This window comes from Pteropus alecto, unplaced genomic scaffold (assembly GCF_000325575.1).
Source record: "Pteropus alecto unplaced genomic scaffold, ASM32557v1 scaffold339, whole genome shotgun sequence".
In the NCBI taxonomy this organism is placed as follows: domain Eukaryota; kingdom Metazoa; phylum Chordata; class Mammalia; order Chiroptera; family Pteropodidae; genus Pteropus; species Pteropus alecto.
In genome coordinates, this window is record NW_006442509.1 from 138,908 (window position 1) to 160,704 (window position 21,797).

General features: G+C 59.1%; 1 protein-coding gene across 1 annotated transcript in view; it reads left to right on the plus strand.

Moving 5' to 3' along the window:
- The window catches only part of AGPAT3 (1-acylglycerol-3-phosphate O-acyltransferase 3), a 72,735-nt gene extending 59,315 nt beyond the window's left edge, over positions 1–13,420 (plus strand). The window contains exons 4-10 of the mRNA XM_015597638.2: positions 2,012–2,181; positions 2,669–2,830; positions 3,570–3,723; positions 4,157–4,259; positions 6,204–6,279; positions 11,357–11,555; positions 11,773–13,420. Of these exons, the coding sequence (XP_015453124.1) occupies positions 2,012–2,181; positions 2,669–2,830; positions 3,570–3,723; positions 4,157–4,259; positions 6,204–6,279; positions 11,357–11,555; positions 11,773–11,861 (953 nt within the window). The 3' untranslated portion in view covers positions 11,862–13,420. The remainder of the gene's footprint in view (positions 1–2,011; positions 2,182–2,668; positions 2,831–3,569; positions 3,724–4,156; positions 4,260–6,203; positions 6,280–11,356; positions 11,556–11,772) is intronic.
- The last annotated feature ends 8,377 nt before the right edge of the window (positions 13,421–21,797 follow it).

Below are 21,797 nucleotides of genomic sequence, written 5' to 3' on the forward strand. Positions count from 1 at the left end.
ACAGCGAGGGGGTGAGGTGCGTGGCCCCCGCCGCGACTCCACGTGCAACCGAAGTCGGCCCACAGACCGGTTCCCGACCGCCGGCCAGAGGCACGGGCGGAACCCTGCGGGTCCCCTCCAACGCGAGTCTTTAAAACCCGTGTGTTCATACAGGTGCAGCCGTCACCACGGCCTAATTCTGGAACACTGTCAGCCCCCCAAGAAAGCCTGTGGCGTTTAGCAGGCACCCCCATTCCCGGCCCCCCAGCCCCTGGCAGGCGGTCTGCCTCCTGTCTGTCTGTGGCTTCGCCTCGCCTGCCCCTGTCATGTTGATGGAACCCGCCAGGACGGCTCTCACTCGTGGGGCGTTTCCAAGGTCCTCTCACGCTGTGGCGAGTGTTGGGGCTACGCCCTGTTATGGCCGAATGACATTGCACAGTACGGGCACACGCGTCACCAGGCGGGTACACACCATCAACAATGGACACACATGTCACTGTGTGAGCACACACCGTCACCAGGCGGGCACATGCTGTCACCAAGTGGGCACATGCCGTCAACAATGGACATACGTGTCACCGCGTGGGCACACACCATCAGTATGTGGGCACACACCGTCACCAGGCAGGCACGCACCGTCAACAGTGGTCACACACGTCACCGCGTGGGCACACACCATCACTACGTGGGCACACGTGTCACCAGGCGGGCACACACTGTCAACAATGGGCACACACGTCACCGCGCAGGCACACACCATCACCCATTCATTAGCTGATGAGTGTCTGGCTGGTTGCCGCTGTGAATTCCGCGTGAGCAGGCGTGCTCACGCGTCCGGGCGGACGCCACTTCCGTCTCCCTTGGGCGTGCGTCTGGCGGTGGCCCTGCTGTGTGCCCTGGGAGCTCCGCGTTTGGAATGGTTTTCTGAAGCGCTGCGCCTGCGGCGTCCCCACCGGCCGTGAGCAGCGTTCCAGGCGTCCCGTCTGCCGCCTCCTGCGTCGTCAGCTGATGGGAGGGTCCCAGCGGCGGGGTGGGGGGTGCGGCAGGGGGCTCCGGTTTGCGTTTTCCTGACGGCGGACGACACCGAGCATCGTTCACGTGCTTGCTGGCTGCCTGCGAGGGAGCGTGGGAGAGCGTCTGCTGGGACCTGTCCGTCTTCCGTCCCTGGAGCACGTGGGTGCTGGGCGGGGGCCGCCGGGCTCCGCATGCGAGCTGTTTGCCTCGGATGCACAGCCACTCTCGACCCCCGTGCGTCTGCTCAGGGCCCTCTCTGGTCCCTTGACGGGGCTGTGGTCAGCCTGTCCTGGAAGCTGACCCCTTTATGGCTTCTCCTCTGACTGTCCGTCAGATAGAAAGGACATGCGTGTTCAGCCGCTGTCCGAGAGAGAGACCGTCCGTCCGGTTCTCACCTTGCAGAGAGAGGAGGTGGAGACCCCATGTGCTCGGCTGGCATTGTCACCTGCCGTGCCCCACCTGGTCCTCCCAGTAGCCCGTGCGGAAGCCGCTGCTGTCCCCTCCCTGCAAACAGGAGACCGAGGCTCAGAGCTCTCAGCACGGGCCATGCTTCCCCAAGCGGCCTGGGCCCGGCACACACGGCAGGGCTGAGCCGTGTCGGCCCTGGGCACTGTGCGGCCTGCTCTGTGAGGTCGCTCTGCTCAGGACGCCTGGCCGAGGTAGGCGTGACATGGGCCGGCCACGGGGGCCCCGGGCTGGCCGTGTGCCCTGCCCCAGTCCGTGGCTGGACTGCGAGGCGTCCTGCCAGAGCACGGCACGTGCGAGGGTCACGGCCGCACAGACAGAGGCGTCGGTCCGAACGCCGGGGTCCTCCGCGGCCTCTGCTTGTCTCGTCTTCCTGAGAGTCTCGCTTTTGCTTGGAGCGGTAATCGTGAGTCAGGGACACTAAAACACGCGCCCAAACTCGCTTCTGGAAAAGCCCGGTGTGGACGGACGTCCTGTGCCGTTGGACGCCGCACTGTGTCGGGGGGCCTGGCTGCCTGCTCCGCCGCGCCCCCAGCCCACCGTGTGTCCGCAGAGCTGGTCATGCTCCTGGAGTGGTGGTCCCGCACGGAGTGCACGCTGTTCACCGACCAGGCCACGGTGCGCCGCCTGGGGAAGGAGCACGCGGTCATCATCCTCAATCACAACTTCGAGATCGACTTCCTGTGCGGCTGGACCATGTGTGAGCGGTTTGGCGTGCTGGGGGTGAGTGACGCGGGGTCCCGGGAGGGTGCTGGCACGGCTCCCCAGGGTGGGTGTGAGCCCCCTTCCCCCCCCAGCTGGGAGTGGGAAGGCGTGGCGTCCCCCGCTGTCCCAGAGCCACTGCCCTGCCTCCCCGCTCACAGCCCTCACGGGCCCTGAGTCCGCGGAGTGCCCTGGGGGGCTGGGTGCCCCGGCAGAGACGAGATGTTGGCACCCGAGCCCCCGGAGCACCCCTGCAGCGACCACGGCTGGATGGTGCCCCGCCCTTTGGAAGGCCGGGGCCTAGTGGCCAGCCCTGGGCACCTCCCGCGCGCCAGGCCTGCGCCCAGGTGTGCTCTGGAGGCCGGCCACCTGCGTTCTCACGGCCAGGCTGACCCCGGCGGTGCCACACTCAGTGTCAGGGAGTCCCTGTTGACAGCGAAGCCCCGAGCTGCACGCCAGCCCCCAGGGGGCTGTGGGCGCCTGGAGCAGTGCCTGCCCCTCCCCCCAGAGCTCCAAGGTGCTGGCCAAGAGGGAGCTGCTGTGCGTGCCGGTCATCGGCTGGACGTGGTACTTCCTGGAGATCGTGTTCTGCAGGCGCCGGTGGGAGGAGGACCGCGACACGGTGGTGCGGGGGCTGCAGCGCCTGGCCGACTACCCCGAGTACATGTGGGTGAGTCCCGCAGTGCCCCCGGCACACGGCCGCACGCTGCAGGGCCACGAGCATCCCCTGCATCCCGACGGGGTGGCCAGCAGCGGCCTCGCCCTCGGAGCCACAGTGGGGAGGGGGCCGGGGGCGGGGAGCCTCTGCTCGGCAGTGGGGGCCCCTGAGGTGGTGGGTATGGGCACCCAGCCGGTGCCCGGAGAGAGCCACCGCCTCCGAAGGGCAACCTGCAGGCCTGGACCACACTGTCCTTTAGTGCACAGCAGAGTCCCAGGGTACTTGACACAGCCCGTAACGCCAGCGGGGCCTGCAGGGCTGGGGCGGGCTCAGGGCCCTGGGGGGATTTGATGGACAGCTGCCAAAATTATTAGTGTCATGGGTTTGAATCTCCTGTTTGTCTCTGCTCCTTCTTTCTCGCGTGTGACAGTCCTTTGAGAACTGGCTCCTTGTTTAGTGTCCCACCTGTCACGTATTATCCACTTGCTGACCAGAGGCTGCTGCCCAGGGGCCTTCGTGTTTCCTCCTTTCTGGAACGTTCTCTCTCGCAGTCTTTGAGCAGCAGTGCGGGGTGAGGGCGTTGGTGCGGATTGCAGCCCGAAATGGAATAACTGGCGCGGCGCTGTCCTTTCCGCCGATCGGGCAGCAAATGTTTGGTGGCGGTCGAGGCCGCACACGGTGGGAGACGGCCGAGCCCCTCAGGGCCCGCGCTCCCGCCCGGAACGAGCCGTGTCCCTGTGCTTCGTCCCAGTTTCTCCTGTACTGTGAGGGGACACGCTTCACGGAGCAGAAGCACCGCGTCAGCATGGAGGTGGCCGTCTCCAAGGGGCTGCCGGTCCTCAAGTACCACCTGCTCCCTCGGACCAAGGGCTTCACCACCGCGGTCCAGTGCCTGCGTGGGACAGGTGAGGGCCACCGCCACCGCCGAGCCGGGACGCCCCCGTGCTCGGCTCCCCGTGCGGCGAGAGACAAGCACGGTGAATTACGCGTGAAGTAGCGGGCAGGGAGGGGACCCGAGAGAGCAGCTGGCGTGTGGCGAGGCTCTCCTTCCTCTCGAGGCCACCGAATGCTAGTCGATAAATAACTAACGCAACTTAACATGTGACTGAAAACCTGATGAAGAGAAAAGCACATGTACACATATTTAAAGGAGGAGGGGGGAAGACAGGGCGGAGGAGAGACAGGACGCACGGACCGCGCCGGACGGTGCGACACGCACACACGCCAGCGGGTCCAGAGGTGACTCGGCCAGGCGCCCAGCTGGAGGCGCGTCACAGGGAACAGTGGCCCACGCGGGGGTGGGGGCGGCCGGCTCACCCCTCGCCCCTCGCCCCACAGTTGCAGCCGTCTACGATGTCACTCTGAACTTCCGGGGGAACAAGAACCCATCCTTGCTGGGGATCCTGTACGGGAAGAAGTACGAGGCGGACATGTGTGTGAGGTGAGCTCAGGCCCGACACGCGGCCCCTCCCACCGCCCGCTGTCCCCACCCAGAGGTGGCCGCAGTCCCACCCCCCAGGACGGGCGGACACGGGGTCCAACGTGGCAGCCACTGGCCACCGTGAACGAGTGGCTGTGGGGGTGAAGGCAGAATGTTCTGGATGGTTGGGAAGGACTGACACAGGCTTTTGAAAGAGGCTGAGCTGAAACTTGCACAGTGGCTACGGTTTCCGCAGGGGGGAGGACAGCTGTCCTGGCCAAGGGGACTCTGTGGTCCCCTCTTCAGGGTGCACCCCAAGTTAGGTCTGCACTGGCAGACCGCCTGGGGGAGAAGGCGGGCTCCGGGCCGCTGCTGACCTCAGCTGGCTCAACTCCTCCGGGCGACTCTGGCGCTGGGCCCAGCAGGCGCCTCTGAGCTGCTGCCAGCCCAGGTACGGAAAGCCACGCCAGCTGCAGAGGACGAGAGCTTCCGCCCGTCCGCTCCCTGGGTTGCAGAAAACACGGCTGTATTCGACCTAGTCTCATGTTACTAGAACTTTAAAAGCTTCAGCTACCTGTTTTGTGTCTCTCACCTTTTGGATTTTGAGTTAAAGCAATGTTCCAGTGAGTGCGAAACATACTCGTCATCCATCCAGCCGAGGCTCTCACAGCCCGGGGATTTTTGCCTCGTCCCCGTCCCCTGCGGGTAAAGTGCCCAGGGTCTGTGGGCAAAGCTAGGGGCTCTGGCGATGGTGGCCAGAGGCGCTCCTGTGTCATGCTGGCCAGCATCCTTCAGGTGCCTTGGGTCAGCCCCAGGAGATGGATGCTCACGTGTGCATGCATTTTTATCTCATCATTCAGAACTTATTTTGTGTATTTCATATGCATGTGACAGACACACACACACACAACCTGTGTGTGGCGTGCGCACTGTGCGTGTAAGATCAGGGAGGCCAGCGAGTGGGCTGCGAACAGTTAGGGAGCCATCTCTCCGTGAGCAAACCCCCGCCGAACCTGGCTGCTTACTGGTGCGGTCTGGGACCCGGCTGCACGAGGCGTGGCACCAGCACCCCTCGCTGTCTGCGAGCGGCGTACTTGGAAAGTCTCAGTTTTCCTTTCAAACGTGGCCAAGGTCAATAGGCATAAACCCGCACAAACCAAGTTCCCAATTTTTAGAGCAAAAAGTTTGAGCTACCTTAAAATGGGGCAGTTTACATCTGGCATGGACTTCTCCTGGCTCTCCTGCCACTGTGAGCCCTTGCAGGGGGGCAGCCAGCCCCCACCCCACTGCCCGGGGATGTCCATCATCCCACGGGTCAGTTGTTCCAGCGCGTGGGCTTGGCGCCCTCTGCTGGCGGTCTGGAGGTACAACAGTTGCCCTGGGCTGCGCTTCTCGTCCTGCTAAGCTTACTAGGCAGACACCTCCACTCCCAGGCTGGTAATCCAGCTGGTGATTAGGTTTATAAATAAGTTAGTGTCCTAACCAGTCATCTGTTTGTTAATTGAGATTAAAGTTCTAAATCTTTATTGCTTTTCATACTCGAAGCAGTAGATTTCATTTGCGAGGCGTATCATCTTCTTTGCCTATTGAAAGTCACTCTGAGTTGTGATTATTTATGGAGAATGAACCTTAAGACCAAAACTCCCGCCGGAGCGAATAGGCGGTCACGCTTCCCCGTGGATCTGGGGCGTGACCTGCCCGTTGCACTGCTCACAGGTGTCCCTTGTGAATTGCGTCCACTGTGCCGGGAGCACTGAGGCTCCCTGCAGCCCCTTGGAGCCCCAGGCCACGCCACGGTGCTCTTGGCTCCAGGGAGGGGTCCCTTCGATGTTTATGTGCTTTTGGGGATTGAGTGAGATCGAGGAGCGAGGCCAGCGGGCAACCCCGATGCACAGGATTTTCCCCCATGTTCCGTTTGATGTCATGTATTGATTCGCTTTGCTTTTAATCTGCTTCATAAAACAGGAGGTTTCCTCTGGAAGAGATCCCGCTGGATGAAAAGGAAGCGGCTCAGTGGCTCCATAAACTGTACCAGGAGAAGGTAAAGGCGCGAAGCGTCCCCCCGGGGGGCCCTGGGGAGGTTTCACGGGGCGGCTCACAGGGCCGGCTGCAGCGTATCGACTTGCTCCAGAGTCAGGAGCGCTCTGCAGTTATCAAATACATGTTTCCAATCCTTTTTCTTCTTCCTTTCATTTTTTCTTGACTTTCGAGAAATTAAGAAACTAGAGAAAAGTGTGAAAGGTAACATAATGCTATGTAACCATGGCTGATAGCATTTTTTCACATTTGTTTCATTTTTTCACGTGAAAGAAAGTATAGATGTGTAACAGACATGTGTGCATGTGAGTGTGAGACACGACATAGATGGAACAATTCTTAAAATCACACCCAGCTCGCTCTTTTCCCATAGCACACCTCACCCCGACTCTGACTTCTGGCTTATTTCATGTACACAAACATACGGGACACTAGATCTTTGTTTTCAGTATTGTGGGAGGCTTAGATAATCAAAAGATCCTCCCAGTGTATAACAAATATCCTTTTAAGTGCATTGACGAGCTCACAAAAAATAAGGGAACTCTCTAGGGATCCAAAAGGAGCTGGGACTCAAAACCCAGGGTGAGCCTAGGGGCTGACGCTGCCACGCTCTCCTAGTGGAGCGTGCCGGTCGCCTGAACCCAAAGTCTTGAGTTTGCTGCCTCCCTGGAGATAGAAGATAAGGGTTTGACTTCATTCAAGGCAGCAAGTTAGAACCGAAGACCCTGCCCGAAGCTGGGACCCTCAGGAAGGTTAAAATGAAAAAGCGTTAACCTGCCAGCCAGAGAAACAGCCCCGAGGCTTCCCTCTCTTGGTCTCAGAAAGGTTCCCCTGGTAATTCATAGTCTCAAGCCCGACCCCAAACAGGTTTCACGGTTGACATTGTGCCAACGACATAGTTCAGGAAGAAAAAAGACAAAATATCACCATACAAAGCGATTCCAGGCAAATCTCTCTGGAGTTTCTGAGAGAAGCACGTTCAGAACTGGCTGGACATGGCTGCCCGCGGCTTTCTCACAGGAGATTTCGCTGGAGATGAGCTCAGAGCCACAGCCACCGTGGCTCCACGACAGACAGCGAACAAAAGTCAGGCCCTCCAGCAACCTCAGCTGTCGACCTATCAGCCAGAGACCGAAATCGGTCTGTTTGAAATGATTAAGCACAAGAGAAAGAGCTGAATGCAGAGAGGAAGACCTCGGAAGAAATGAGTCAGACTTGAGACAAAGCAAGTCGAACTTATAAGCGTGAGAAACGGAGTCATCGACGGTGAAATCTTAGCGGATGAGATGTCGCTGGAGAGAGAGTTAGTAAACTGGACGGCTGAGGGGAAATCGCTCAGGATGCAGCACCGAGGACGCGTGGCGACGAAAGGAAGGTTCAAAGACAGAGCGTGGACGCGGGTCCCGTAGGTACAGAAAGAGAGAGCTGTTGTCAGAGATGAAACCATAAAACTTCTAGAACCGGCGAACGTGGGCTTCATCAGGTTCAAGAAATACAGGTCTGGGATGAATTAAAAACATCACCCCCACTTGGCACTGAGATTGCAAAACACCACAGCCGAAGAGAAGACCTCGGCCCCATCCGAGAGAAGACACGCTTCCCACGAAGGACCATCCGTGCGGTTCGCGCTGGACATATCTCTCGCTATGCGTCAGAATCTCTTCCAAAGTCACACGTTTTATCCCCTTGATCATCACGTGCTGACACACACACTCACATGCACATACGTTGTACATCCGTACACACGTACACACAAGTCACAGTAAACCCAGAGCGAGTCGGATAAAAGTGAAAACCGCTTAAATGACGTTAACAGAAAGCAAAGCTACAAAAGAGTAACTCGACTGCACCGAAAGGCTTTTCCTTTAAAACGATTACCAAATAGAAATAGAAAGCCTCGGGCAAGACGGGCCGGTTAAAAAGGAGCGACGCCTCCAACAGGGATGGGAACGGTGGCCCAAGCAGAGAGCAGGGGGCGAACATCCCACGAGCACGGTGTGACCCGCTTCACGCGCACACGTTCGAAAACAGGTAAAATGTGCGATTTCCAAGAACAACACAACCCTCTCCAGAAGGAAGAAAAACCTGAAAGAAAAAGCAGTGCAGTCTGCGGCCGCGCCGCCCTGAACGCGCCTGGGCCCGGCCGATCGCGGAAGCTAAGCAGGGTCCGGCCTGCTCAGTCCATGGATGGGAGACCGCCTAGGAAGACCGGGTGCCGTAGGCGTAAAAAATAAAAAAATGAGGGATTGTCAGCTGACGAGGTCCTTCAATCTGTGAGGTCAACCAAGGGCTGCCTCGCCTAGAAAATAAAAAATTAAAAAAAGGCCTAAAAAATAAAAAATTTAAAAAAGGCAGCGGAGCGCGGGCGTCGCACACATGGGAGGCAGCTGGGCGTGTGCTACAGGCGGCGAAGGCGGACGTGTCTCTGTTCCCGGATCAGGTTTTAAAAGTTTGAAACTCTGAACGCAAAGGGACATTCAACAGTGTTGGTTTGGCAGGAAATGAGAAATAACCTGAAAGTATATCATTAGGAAATAGATACATTGTATATGTGCATCCATTTGCTGTGGTTCAGTTAAAATAAATGAACTACATATTATCCACATAACTGGATCTCGAGAAAATGTATGAAAGAAGCAGATTGCCGTATGTGTATGCTTTTGATGCTACTTACGGAAAATTGCAAAGCATGCAAGCTCACGGACACACGCATGTGGGTGGGAGTGTGAAACCGTGTGTGAGAATGAACATCCCTTGGTCAGGAGAGGGTGACTTCTGGGGGCAAAGGGACACGGGGCCTCCTCTCCACCCCTAAAATAATCTGAGGCAAATGCTGCAAAGAACTAGTTTTGACATAACCGATTTATTTGGGGATTTTTATATTATTTGCTCTGTCTATAATATTGACATATGTAATAATATAACATTTTGAATTATTTGAATAACATTTGAAAATAACATCTTCAGTTGCTTTTCATGACACTTATATTTTAATTTACATCGGGGACGCCATACTGTGTTGTTCTCCTATTTTTTTCTTTTTTTTCAATCACCACCGTGTTTTGTATCTGTCAACATTGTTTTTTGTATCTGTCACAAGTGGATAGAAGCCACCCCTGTGCAGGGTGCCACCCCCTGCCGGTACCTGTTCCTGTCAGTGAACTTGAGGCCCCGGCGCTTCGCCTCCGGCAGTGCGGCGGGCGCCTGTGGCAGCGCTGGTTGGAGACCCGCTGCGCACGGTTGTCGGGGCGGAGGGCGCTGTTCCTCTGGGAGGTTTCACTAAGTTGTGCCCCAAAGAGCCTGCCCAGCTTGCACCCCGAGCCGGGCACGAGAGGCCCCTTTTCCTCCCGTCTTCTGAGTGGAGGGTCTGGATCGCCTGCAGCCCTATCTCCCGCAGCCTGGAAAGGCGCAAAGACCCCGCAGTGACCCACCCTGGCGCCTCGGGGCTGGCGTGAGCCTGCGCTTCGAACCGCGGCGCCTCCCGCCTTCGGCGACTACCAGGCCGTGGCGTCGCCACAGGGCCTACGGGCCACTCATAAGATCGGCCCGTTTCACAGACGCAGACACTAACGTCCTGGGAAGGAAGGGACTGTCCTCTGGGGGGCCGGCTGGCACTGTCCTCAGGTCTCCAGGCCTCTGTCCCACGTACTCTGCGCCACGGCCGCTGCCCGGGGGAGGACCAGCGGGCTCTGACCAGGCCGCGTCCTGGCCCCTGCGTTCCTGCCGCCCGGCCACCGGGGTCTCCGTCACGGTGCAGTGTGCGCTCTGGGCCCCGTGACCCCATCGGGAGCCCGGAGCCCCCTCTGCGAGGGGACCAGCTTCGGGGAGGGGGCGGGGCCTGGGACGGTCCCGCGTCTCTGAAGTTCCAGAATAAGCATGTTCAGCAGCCGTGTGAGTGAGGAAGGAGGAGGCCGCCCAGGTGAGGGGGTCGTTGGGAGGAAGCCCGTGGGATTTGGGAGCCGACCCCCACGATGGTTTCTGTGTGTCGCCAGGCTGGGTGCAAACGTACAATACGTCCCTGTGTCCTCCCGAAACAGCTGAGTGTGTGGACGCTGGATTGCAATCTGAGCCAGCCGTGTTCCCTAATTCTCAAAGCTGGCAGGCTGCTCCCGCGGTGGGGGAAGCCACGGCGTCCACGGCCCTGCCGCCCGGCGGTGCCCGGCAGCCCGGGCTGCCCACACAGCACATGGGGCGCTGGGCAGTGGACGGGGCAGGCCCCTTGCAGCCCTTTGCAGGGTCCCGCGGTCGGTGGAAATGGCCACGTGGGCTTGCATGAGGCGGGGTGTGCCGGGGGGTATGCCGGGGCCGCCCCGAGGTGCACACGGGCAGGAGGGTCACAGGTGCTCCTGACCCCACGAGGCCTCCAGCAGCGAGGGCGCTGGCGCCTGCCCACAGGCTGGACAAGGCTGCAAGGCTGGGTGTGTGTTCAGCCCGCCCGCATCTTTAGGCAATGCAAAACACAATTGTAGAAAATCGGATGCAGAAAATAAAATGCAGAAAAAGTAAAAACGTGACCCTACGCTTCCCGGGCAATTAAGGCCATGTGGGCAGCATGGTGAAAGGAGTCGTACGGTGCCTCAGACAACGCGCCTCCTTGTCGGCATGTTCCGTGGCAGTGCGGAGCAGTCTGTTCTGTTAGATGTCCCCTACTCGGCCAGCCGTCCCCCTGCCAACAGCGCCCTGACAGCGTCGTTAGCCTACAGGAAACGGAGGAAGGAGAGGGGAAGTGGCTTTCTGTGGGTGATGCCGGGACCTGTGCCCAGGCCGCTGGACGCCCAGCACGTCATGGCCACCACCGCCTTTGAGACGATGACGACGGGGTCACAGCCCCGGCCTGTGCCAGGCACAGACTCGTCGCTCTCTTGGGAAACGTGCCAGGTCACGAGGGTTGCCTTTCTTCAAGCTCCCGATCGGAGCAGCCGAGGTGCCACCACGGTGGGGCCGCCGTGGCTGCCCAGCCGCACATCCACGTCGGTTCTGCGGCGTGGCGCCCCTGCGGTGGAGCCGGGTTGCCCTGCCGCCACGCTCCCGCGTTGGAGGGCAGCAGGTCGCGACTCTGCTTCTCCGCTGGACTCTTGCAGGACGCGCTGCAGGAGATGTACAGCCAGGAGGGCGTGTTTCCGGGCCAGCAGTTCCAGCCGGCCCGGCGGCCGTGGACGCTCCTGAACTTCCTCTTCTGGGCCACGGTTCTCCTGTCCCCTCTGCTCAGCTTCGCCGTGGGCGTCTTTGCCAGCGGCTCCCCGCTCTCGATCCTGACCTTCCTGGGCTTCGTCGGGGCAGGTAAGGGACGGGCGTGACCCCGCGGCTCCGGGCGAGGTCCTGGGGGCCAGGGAGCCAGGCCCATCCGGCGGCTCTGCTGCGGGGGTGTCTCCTCCGTGGGGACAGGCTGACTAGTGTGCAGGGGGAGAGCAGGGAGGGGCAGCAGTCTGAGGCCGGAGGTCGGGGACCGCCCCCCCCAAAGGCGGTGGGTCTAACCTCACCTTCTCCTGTTTTGAAGCTTCTTTCGGAGTCCGCCGGCTCATAGGAGTAACTGAAATAGAAAAAGGCTCCAGCTACGGAAACCAAGAATTTAAGAAAAAGGAATAATTAATGGCTGTGATTGACACACGTAACCTGATGGTGGTATCCGATTAACTCGATTAAAAACAGAACAACACACAGAGCGGAAAAAAAGACACTTAGAAACTATTTTTCTTATTAACTGGTGACTAATATTAACCAATAAACTTGAGCCAAGAGTAAAGAGATCGAAGGCCTGGCCTGCCAGCTGGAGCCGGCCACAGCGCACCCGCGGGCCCCAGGCACGGAGGGCCGCGTCTGCTGGGGGGGCGGCCCCCGGGGTGCCAGGTGTCACCCGACGCCGTCTCCCCAGGCCTCTGCGGCCACAGAGAGCCTCTGATGCGCTCTCTCCTGGCACCGTTAAACTTAGGTCCCGTTTTTGTTTTCTGTCTGCGGTTTTGGGAACTCGCCTGAGCCCCGAGCCCCTTCCCTGCGTCCCCAGCAAACTCCCTTCACGGCTCTTTCCCAGTCCTTCCGGGAACGGATGTCACAGGTCCCTGGCCCCCAAGGTGGCCCGCGCCTTCGCTTCCTGAGGGTGGAGGTAGGGACCCCGTGGAGTAAACTCTCTTGGTGAAAAGCACACACTGGGGTGTCACAGGAGTCTGGAGCCCTGCGCGGCTGGCTGCAGGCAAACGCCCCACCCCGTGTCCCACCCGACCCGGGGCGTAAATACCTGAGGACGCGGTGACCGTAGAGTCCTCCCCATGCCCACAGCTCCCTGCACAGTCCTTTCTCCCTGGGCCGTCGACCTGCTGGGAGCTGGGGAGGCCACGCTGGGCTGGGGCCCTCTCTGCTAGCCGCCGGGAGTATGCGGAGAGAGACCTCTGCCTGACTCCCCCAGAACGCCTGGAAGGTCCCTAAAAAGCAATGTCACCGCCAAACCTTTGTTTTCTAAAGGTGGTTGGATCCTGTTGGCTCAGAGCTCGTTGGCTTGTAGAGACTTTATTTTTAGGGTTGATCTGCTGATGGCTCTCAGCTCCCTGAAGGAAAGGAGGTGGTGAGCTGCCCTTCTCCCGGCCCCCCCTTCCCCTGAGCGGCACATGCGTCCCGGGGGAGGGCCTGCCGCTCCGCCTGCCCGGGCCCAGCGGGCAGCCAGCTCCTCCTCCGCTCCTCCGAGGATCCCGACAGCCTGTCCTTAGGTCCTGGCAGCGTCCCTTTGGGCCACAGCCCTAGCGGGAGGCGTTTATGTGCAGGCGGAGGCGTGTTCAGTGCACCATGGGTGTCCCGGCTGGACGCTGTGGGGACAGGAGGACTGGGGACGGAGGCCACCCCCCAATCCCCGCAGGGCTCAGCTGAATCATTTCACTGTGAAGCCCCCTGCATCAGACTTTCTTCTCAGACTTTGGTTTTTTAGTCACATTGCCCTCATCTTTCCTAGCAAGGGGAAGGGAAGTCGTAGGTGTTCTGCCCGCTGCACTGAAACCAGCATTCTGGACAGAGGCAGGTTAAGTTTCCCAGGAAAGCCAATGGTGGAAAGAGGCGTGGGAAAAATTATAAACTCATTGGAAAAATAATTACGCGTTGGCCCTAAGTATGTATTTTGGGAAGATTTTTTGGGACGACATAAATTCTTTGTAACGATGACACTTCCGCATTCTGGGCTTGGTGACCTGACGAAGGGGCAGACACAGTCCGGTGCTGGCTCGCCAGCCGAGGCGGACGGGCACGAGGCCTCCGAGGTCCGAGGGTCACGACCACACAGCTTTAAGATGCCCCCGTCCCAGGAGCATCTCAGCTCCGTCCCGAAGCCCGGCCCTCTGCTCGTCTTCGCCCATCCTGCTGCCGGTCTGTCCTCACGTGTGTTTATCCGTGTCATTTGCTAAGTCACTAAAACCTAAAAAATCTTCAAGGCGAAAAGCGTCAGGGTCCTGCCCTGCAGAATTGCAACTTTGGATCTTTTACCACCGAGTTAGACATGCCGATTGCCCAGACAGGTTCCTGCTGCTTGACAGGAGCACAGGAAGTGCGACTCCCACATCCAGTCGGTGGCGGGCGGGCAGACCCCTCGGTCCGGAGGCCACGGCCAGGGCGCGGGGCTGAGCCCCCGCCACGTCTTCCCGCTCACGCCCTGGACGGCGAGCCCTTCCGGGCGGCGACCCCCACTCCGGGAGCGTTTTCTCAGAGGGTGGACCTCGCTTTTCATCTCCTTCAGAAGTGGCGGGGGGGAGCTCCTTTCATTTCTTACATTAAATTAAAAAATCCCAGAATAGTGCTTTCCTTTATTCTTTTCCTGTGCACCCCACTACCAAGCTCCACTTGCCGTCACGTTAAATTCGGGCCGAGAGGACAGGCCATGCCGGTCGGAGGCTCTAGAGTGGGTGCTCAGCCTGGGGTCGAGGGTGCCCCCCACCGGGGTCAGGCTCGCTGGCCGCCCTGCTGCCTGAGTCTCCAGAGCCAGCCCCCTGCCCCAGAGAGCGGCCCCCTCCGCGAGAGCCCGACGGGCCGAGCCCCACGCTGGGGGCTGCTGGCCACACGCTCCTCAGCTCAGGCCTGGCCTTTGCTCTCAGGGGCCGAGTTCTGCGTTCTCTGTCATCTTGAATGAACGCGTCCTGGCCCTGCCAGGCGAGCGGGCTTCAGCGGGCAGCTAGTGGGGTTCGGCCATGGGCCCTGCCCGCATGTCTAGCTGGGGGAGAGGGCCACAGTTCTTCCGGCCCCTCCGGGGAGTTCTAGGGGCTTCCGAGGTGCCTGTGGCATTCCATGGTGACTTTGCAGCAGCTGCCAGCACCTGGGGACTTTCTGGCTTCCCTGCCAGGGTCTTTCTCTTAGCGCTGTAAGTGGCGACTGCCCCTGCGTGCCAGCAAGCAGACGCCGCGGGACGGCTTGGCTGGTGGCAGGGAGAGCGTGTCACAGACTTGCGAACGCTCTCTGTGCACCCTCTTCCTCCAAACCAAGCCTAGCCGGGGGTTTGAAACGGCTACCCATCGACGAGGTTTAGCCCAGAGAAAGAAGCGACGTGGTCCCCGGTACCCAGTGACAGCGCACGGGACGCGCAGCCCTGTGCGAGGTGCTCGGTCGCCCCTGTCCTCGGGAAGCGCAGAGTCTGGTTGAGAGGAGCTCTGAACGTACGAACCACTAAATAACGGCGTAAAGCAGCACTTTCTTCTAAAAATGCAGTGCGGGTACCATCCCTGATCAACTGCGACTCCACCCCGCCTGCCTGCCCCTGCCCCGTCACCCGCCCTGTGTACCCCGGTGACCTCCCCTACACCAGTTCGGTTTCAGAGTGCGAAGCTGGCCTGAAGGAGGGCAGGGCGTGCAGTTGTGCGTTTCGGAGCCGACTCTAGGCTGCCGTCCCCCGTGTGCCCACCGGTTTGTGTCAGGTTTGGAGCGAAGGATGAGTAACCCCCTGCATGTTGCTTTGTCTCTGCCCGAGACACCTATAGGACAAGCCAGAGAGAACCTCTCCAGCCTGGCTGATTTCCACCGCACTGTTCAACCCCGTGCTGCGAGCCTCTCACCGGAGCGCATGCTTCCCCCAGCGTGCCACGCTTAGCGTTCACTGGTATGATGTGGCTTCCGATTTTCCTGCCGTGCGGCCAGGCTTCGGGTTGAAACAGTGGGCATGGCCTGCCCACCACCCTCCTCTCTGGAGACAGCACGTCCCCGGCCCGCGTGCCCGCCCCTTCTCCAGCAACGTAGCTCCCAAAGCAAAGGCCAGCCTCTCCAAGCGCCTGGTCTTCCCCGGCCGTGCCACCCGCTCAGGTGGGCCCGGCTTTGTCCCCACCCTGCGTGGGGCCGCCAAGGTGCATGCGGACATTCAGGCTTCACATTTGCACATCAGGGCCAGGACGCAAAATCACAGGGCCAGTTTTTGGGTAGATGTCACACCGTGTCGTGCTTGATCGAGGGGGTGGACGCGTGAATTGAGTTTTAGCACAAGCGTTTGCCGCTAGCTGATTTAGTAAAAGTGGTGGCATTCGTACAAACCACTCGGGAAAAACAAGGACGAGATCACTGTCAGGGAGCCCGGGAAATCGTCTGAGAGGCTGACGCTAGTCAGCCCCGGTGGCAGCCACACGTTCTTTTTAAAGACAATTGAATCGCTTTAATTTTTTAAGCTTTTTAATAAGTTCTTTTCTCGTAAACTTTTCAGTTTAACTTTTCGTTGTAAAAGTATTTGGACAGAAGTCAGACTGTGAATGAGATACTGAAATGCACTAAATTGTATTAAATTAAACTGGAGTTACTTGATACAATGAAGAAACGCATCGGATCTACTTGTATTTATTGTCTCAGAATTGTACATTGTGACAATCAAATGTTACTCGCCTAAATGCCAGGAGATTCAACTGGCTTCTTATTCATAAAGATGGCCAGCGAGTGCTGTATCATAAACTAATCATTGGTCTCGGAGGTTGTCAGCAAGCACTGTCACCGTAAATGAAAATCTCTCTTTGGAAAACCACACGGACCGTTGACTCAAGCACGTGCGACAGACGTCGGAGTCTTTTTCTGTTGTCGACAATCTGCCATGCGTGACCCCTGGCCGGTTTCAGAGGGCGGTACGTTGTATACAGGGTGCAACTATGTTCTAGGGACGGTCCCTTTTGTACGCTTCATTTTTACTTACAAGTTCGCTACTCGAAACTTTGTGAAGTTGAGGGTAGCGGTATTTGCGGTGGATAGGAGGCTGGGGGTGGGGGGGGGGTCACGTAGACTTAAAGAGCCTGTGTCCCAAAAACTGACTGTGTTTGCCATGCGCTGTGAAGACGCTTTGTACACGGGCGTGCGTGAGCCTGCCTGGGCGGCGGGGTTTCTAAGGAAAATGCCGCGGGCGTCGTACTTGTTTATTAAAACCGCTGCTACGGAAGAGAGGGGTAAAATGCCCGGAACATGAGTGAAAGCGACTGTGCCTCCTGTTCTTTTGTTTCTGGTCTGCATAGCTTTTCCCCAGGGGAGGCGGAGGACCCCGGGCACTCCCGGCCTGTGTGGTCGGCCCCCGCGCAGGTCGCTCCTGCCTGTCCTTCGTCCTTCCAGCCGCCTGGGCTCAGTGCACTTGGCAAGCTTCTCCTTTTCGCTCCGCGGTCTTTGGAGGGGAAGTGGGGGAGCGCGCCACCATCTGGCAAAAGCCAGGGAGAACAGCGGTGCATAAAGTATGCAAAAATGACACTCTGCCTAAAAACGGGTCTTAAAAGCCATCAAGAACAAAGTAGGCATGTGCACATCAAAAAGTATTTTTTGTAAAAAAAAGAAAAAATTCATTCTGTGAAAACCAGAAAACCAAGGATTCCCTTTTCTCCTTTATAAAGAAAAGAACTCTTGTTAGAGCCGAGAGCTACTCCCCGGGCTCATTTGTCTGTCTGTCTGGAAAATAAATTGAGCTCAAAGAACCCTGGCGTCACTTGTGCTCAGGACCCGCCGTGGTGACATGCCCCTCTGCCCTGGGCAGTCTGGTTCCGGTGGCGCCAGCGGGCGTGGGCCGGGCCCATAGCCACGCTCGGCTCAGCCTCCTGGACTAGGGAGGCCGAGCTCAGACGGCCACCGGCAAAGTCCCACCTCTAGCCTACATTCTGAATTCAGAGTGTACGTGTACCAGCACGCGCACACATGCGCACATGCACACACATGCACGCACACACATGCCCACACATATGTATGCACGCATATGCACACCAACATGCATGCGCACATGCACACACGCATGTGCAAACATGCACACACATAAGCATGCACACACATGCGCACATGCACACCAACACACACAGGTGTGGAGATGGGGGTGGGGTGGTGCAGGGGCCGAAACCGAAGGGCCCCGGCACCATGTGGTGTTGGAACGGTGGAGTTGGGTTGGACCCTTGTCCCCTGTGCACACAGCTCTGCTCCACTTCTGTGTTTGGTGCTGTTTGAACACGAGTGCCCATAGGCAGGGACAGGTGGCTGAGGAAGACACCCTGGACCCCCCAACTCTGAGTTTCACAGACATCTGGGACACACAGGCCATGGGCAAGCTTAATTCTGAGGCCCGCCGGCTTCTGCTTTGACTCTGCTTAGGGGACTCGGTAAGAATCAGCCTCTGACCACCTGACGTAATGAGAAGTGTGTGTGAGCACGGACACGCACATGTACACACATACACATACCTGCACACACAGCCATGTGCACACATGTGTAACGTGCACACATGTGTGCCACACGTGCACACAAACCCACATAGGCACATGTATAAGTGCGATACACTTGCATATACGCAGTTGCACGTGTGTGCACACATCCCACGCAATACACATATGTGCCGGTGCATACAAACACGTGTACACACATGTACGCGTACATACTGAAGAGTGAGAGGGAGGCTTGGGGTGGTTGTATAGCAACAAGCCGTCGGGACGTGGGATGACATCACAAACCTACGCTCTGGGATCACCCTTATGTCCATGGTTCCTCTGGTGCGGTGCCTGGGGACACTGGGCTGCCCAGGTGACCCGCACAGCATGGGGCTGGGTGGGAGGGAACGTCCCTCTGGAAGCTCCCCAGAGGCTGACCTTGGTAGCCGTGACCTCAGTGAAGAAGTCCCGTTGTCTTGCGGCATCAGAGGACTTGCTGGCGTCACCTGACCCAGCTCCAGCCCCGCCAGGGAGCAGGGAGAACATTGCACCCACAGGAACGTACGCCAGGGGGCGCTTTGTGTGGGAAGTGGGCAGCAGGTAGGGCGTGCAGGGACCACCGTACGGGTGGGGGCGTGGGCAGTGTTATTAGTCCCCGCCCCCGGGGGGTGTCTCCAGCCATGTGCAGTGGAGCCCACCTCCTGAGATCACACGGTGGGGTCCAGTGAGGCCCCCAGACTGCCTTCAGGACGGGTGTGTCTTGCAAAACAAGGTGTGTAAGCCCATAACCAGAAGTGATTGCTCCGTCCCCTGTCCCCACAGGCTCAGAGTGTGAGGCGAGGTCTCAGGAGTCAGAGGAGCGGCTGCCAGGGACCCCAGACCGCTCTGAACCAGGAGGTGTATGCAGGAGCCTGGGGGAGTCCCTGGAGACGAGCAAACGGGTGGTGGTGGTGGGGAGGGGACAGCCAGTCTAGCCAGGTGTGACCCGCCTGTTTGCAAAATCACTGCAAGATCTAAGACCGCCCCGGGGGAGCAGCTTAAAGGGGGTGCTCTCCTTCCGTCTGCCTCTGTAAGGACAGACTTTATGCCAGGGGTCACCTTACAGGGACGCAGGGCGCCATCGGTGCTGGCAGCGCAGAGCTGGGGTGCACCTCCGCCCTGCCGACTGCACGGGCCCCGCACGCCGGCCCCGGGTTTTGTCCGGCTCCTCCCGCATTCAGGCCGTTTCATGACGTCTCACTTCCTGGTAAAGCATTCCGGCGATGTCCCTGTGATTAAATGGCCACTCCCAACTGCCCAGGACTCTGTAAGGAACATGACCCATGGGGCCAGTCCAGGCCCCTAGATGTCCCTCCACCCTTATGCAAGACAGAGAGGCGGCTGCCATCTCCAGTGACCCCAGCCATCCAGACGGGCCAGGACCTGTGCATCTCAGGGTATGGCCTTCGGTGCTGACCATGCCTCCTGCTCAGACCTGCTTCCGCTGCTCCCAACCGGATGGCCGACCTGCAGTGCCCCCCAGAAAGGCTTGGTGCAGAAGGAGCTGGATGGATGCTGTGGTCCGCAGTGGGGCCTGGGCTTTCAGGGGGCCCTGCCTTTGGGGTGTCTCTCGCCCCCCTTCCCCGCCTACTCTCCCAGGATGCAGAGCTCTCGAAACTCTTAGGAAACCCTAGGTGACAAGACCAGCAGGAGCCTCCTTCGTCCTCATGAGGTGACTCCGGGTGGCTCTTGGTGGAGGGGTGGGGGAGTGGTCACCAAGAAGATAAGCCGTGACAGAGGCTGGGAACTCTCAGCGTCACCCCACCCTCCGGAGGGGAGCGAGCCTGGGGACACAGGTATGATGGACAGTGCCCACGAGAGGAAGTCCCATAACCCCAGCAGCATGGGGGTTGGGGGCTCGCGGGAGGTGGGCACACCCGCACCTGGGCTGAGGCCTGCGGGCAGCTTGGCCAGGACAGTGCCCAGCACCTGCCCCGCCCCCCAGAGCTGCAGTCCTCATACGTTGCTCCCACGTTCCCTGAAGGGAAGCAGGGACAAACCGGGTTTTCTATTAATTAACCATTAAGTTAATTAGTTAACCATTAGTTAACCATTAAGTACTCTTAAGGTTCAAAACGAAGCATTTACTGCTGTGGTTCGGAGCCAGCCCAGCTCCGAGGCAGCGTACGAAGCCTGCGTAAATGAGCCACTGGTCTTCAGCAGCGGGCCGTGGACGCATCTGTTTCTGGCTGTCAGGCGACCCCGGGTCCCCCTTCCAAGGTGAGGGCAGCAGAGCCGCATCTGTCACTGACTGCGCGTCTTCGGAAGAACAGGAGACTTGGGTGCAGGCGGTTCACTTGCTGGCGGCCCCAGAGAGGGAGGGCGTGAGAATGGAGACCGGACAGTTTTTCACAGTGCCGCTTGGCTAGGGCGAGACCCACGGAAGTCGGGTGGCTGATGCCACCCTTCCCGCCTGTTCCAGTGAAGTTCTGGTGGCCTTGGAGGTTGCATTCTGGGCGGCCCATCCCATAACCCGCCCTCCCCTCCCACCCTTCTCTCCTGCCCCTGTCACCCCAACAGTAGATGTGCCGGAGGCCGGCTAAGGAGGAGCTGGCCCTGCTCCCCACAGCTGGCTTCCCTGGGCTTGAGAATAGCCTGACGAAGTGGCTGGAGGACAAACGAGGGCTTCCAGCAGGGTGGCCGCTCCTGCCCCTGCCTCCCGCCCCATCGAGCAGGGATGCAGGTGAGGGACAGGAGGCGTGGGCGTGGACAGGCTTCTTGGAGGGTGACGGCAGCTTGAGGGGAGAGAGCGCAAACCCGGACTGTCAGAACCCCGAGAAAAACGGCGAATGAGCTAAAAACAGGAGCATCGAACGACACGTCCAGAGACGCCACCCACGGCACCGGGCTTGGTCTCACACAATGCGGAACAGAACCGGGGAGGAGGATGTCACCCCCGTCTAGGCAACTGTGAACACGGGCTCTTCACAGAACAGCACGTGGAGACTGACGGGTAGCCGTCTGCTGACAGCGTCGCTAACACCGAGGTGGGGTGCGGGGGCCCGGGCTGCACTCAGCTGTGCCTGTAGCCACGGCCGCCGGCCCCTCCTGTATGAACCGAGGTGGCCAGGGCGGCACTGCCTCTATGGGCTTCGCCTTTGAGTCAACACGAGCAAGGAGCTCACCGTGTCCCCAGAGAGGCCACGCCCCCGGGGTCTGCTCTCTGAGTGGCCACTGGGCACGTACTGCCCCCGTCTGTACCTCCACTTCCCCATCCGTGAAATGCAGCGAGGAGTTCCTCCTCACGGGGATTTTGTGGGAATCAAGCGCACAGAAGCCATGTTTTGGAGGGGGAAATTCTGTCATGATCCTGCTTCTAGATGAGAAAGTTGAGACTCAGGAGTAACTTAGACGCCATGTACCCTGCTCAGGCTCTGCGACCTGACCACGTTGTGGGCCCTTTTTGCAGACAGCCAGGCTCCTTCCAGATACGCAGAGACAGACGGAGTGGAGGACAGCAGAGGGCGGAAGTCACCTGCAGGCCCGGACAGTCACTGCTAGCGTCCTGGTGCGTTCCTTCCGGTCACTTTTGAGTTTTCACTTTTATGTCATGGTCATGTATCACACCTTCCTTTCCTCTTAACAGCTTCCCCCCCCCAGCTTTTTAAAAGCCAACATTTATTCCTCTCGAAATGCTCAAGAGACTTTTGAAAAGGTCAACGGCCTACAGATATCCAGGTTTTTGGTGACATTACCGGCAGGTGCCGACCGATGGCTTCTCCCTTGCGGAAGCCGAAACTTCAGCCGCTTCAGCTCTCTGCCGTCTGGATTCTCCCCGCCGGGGGTGGTGCGTTCCTCCGACGATGGGCAAACTTTCGCGACGGCCACCACTCCAACAGCGGCGGGACACACCAGCGAGCAGGGAAACCCGGCGCAGCCC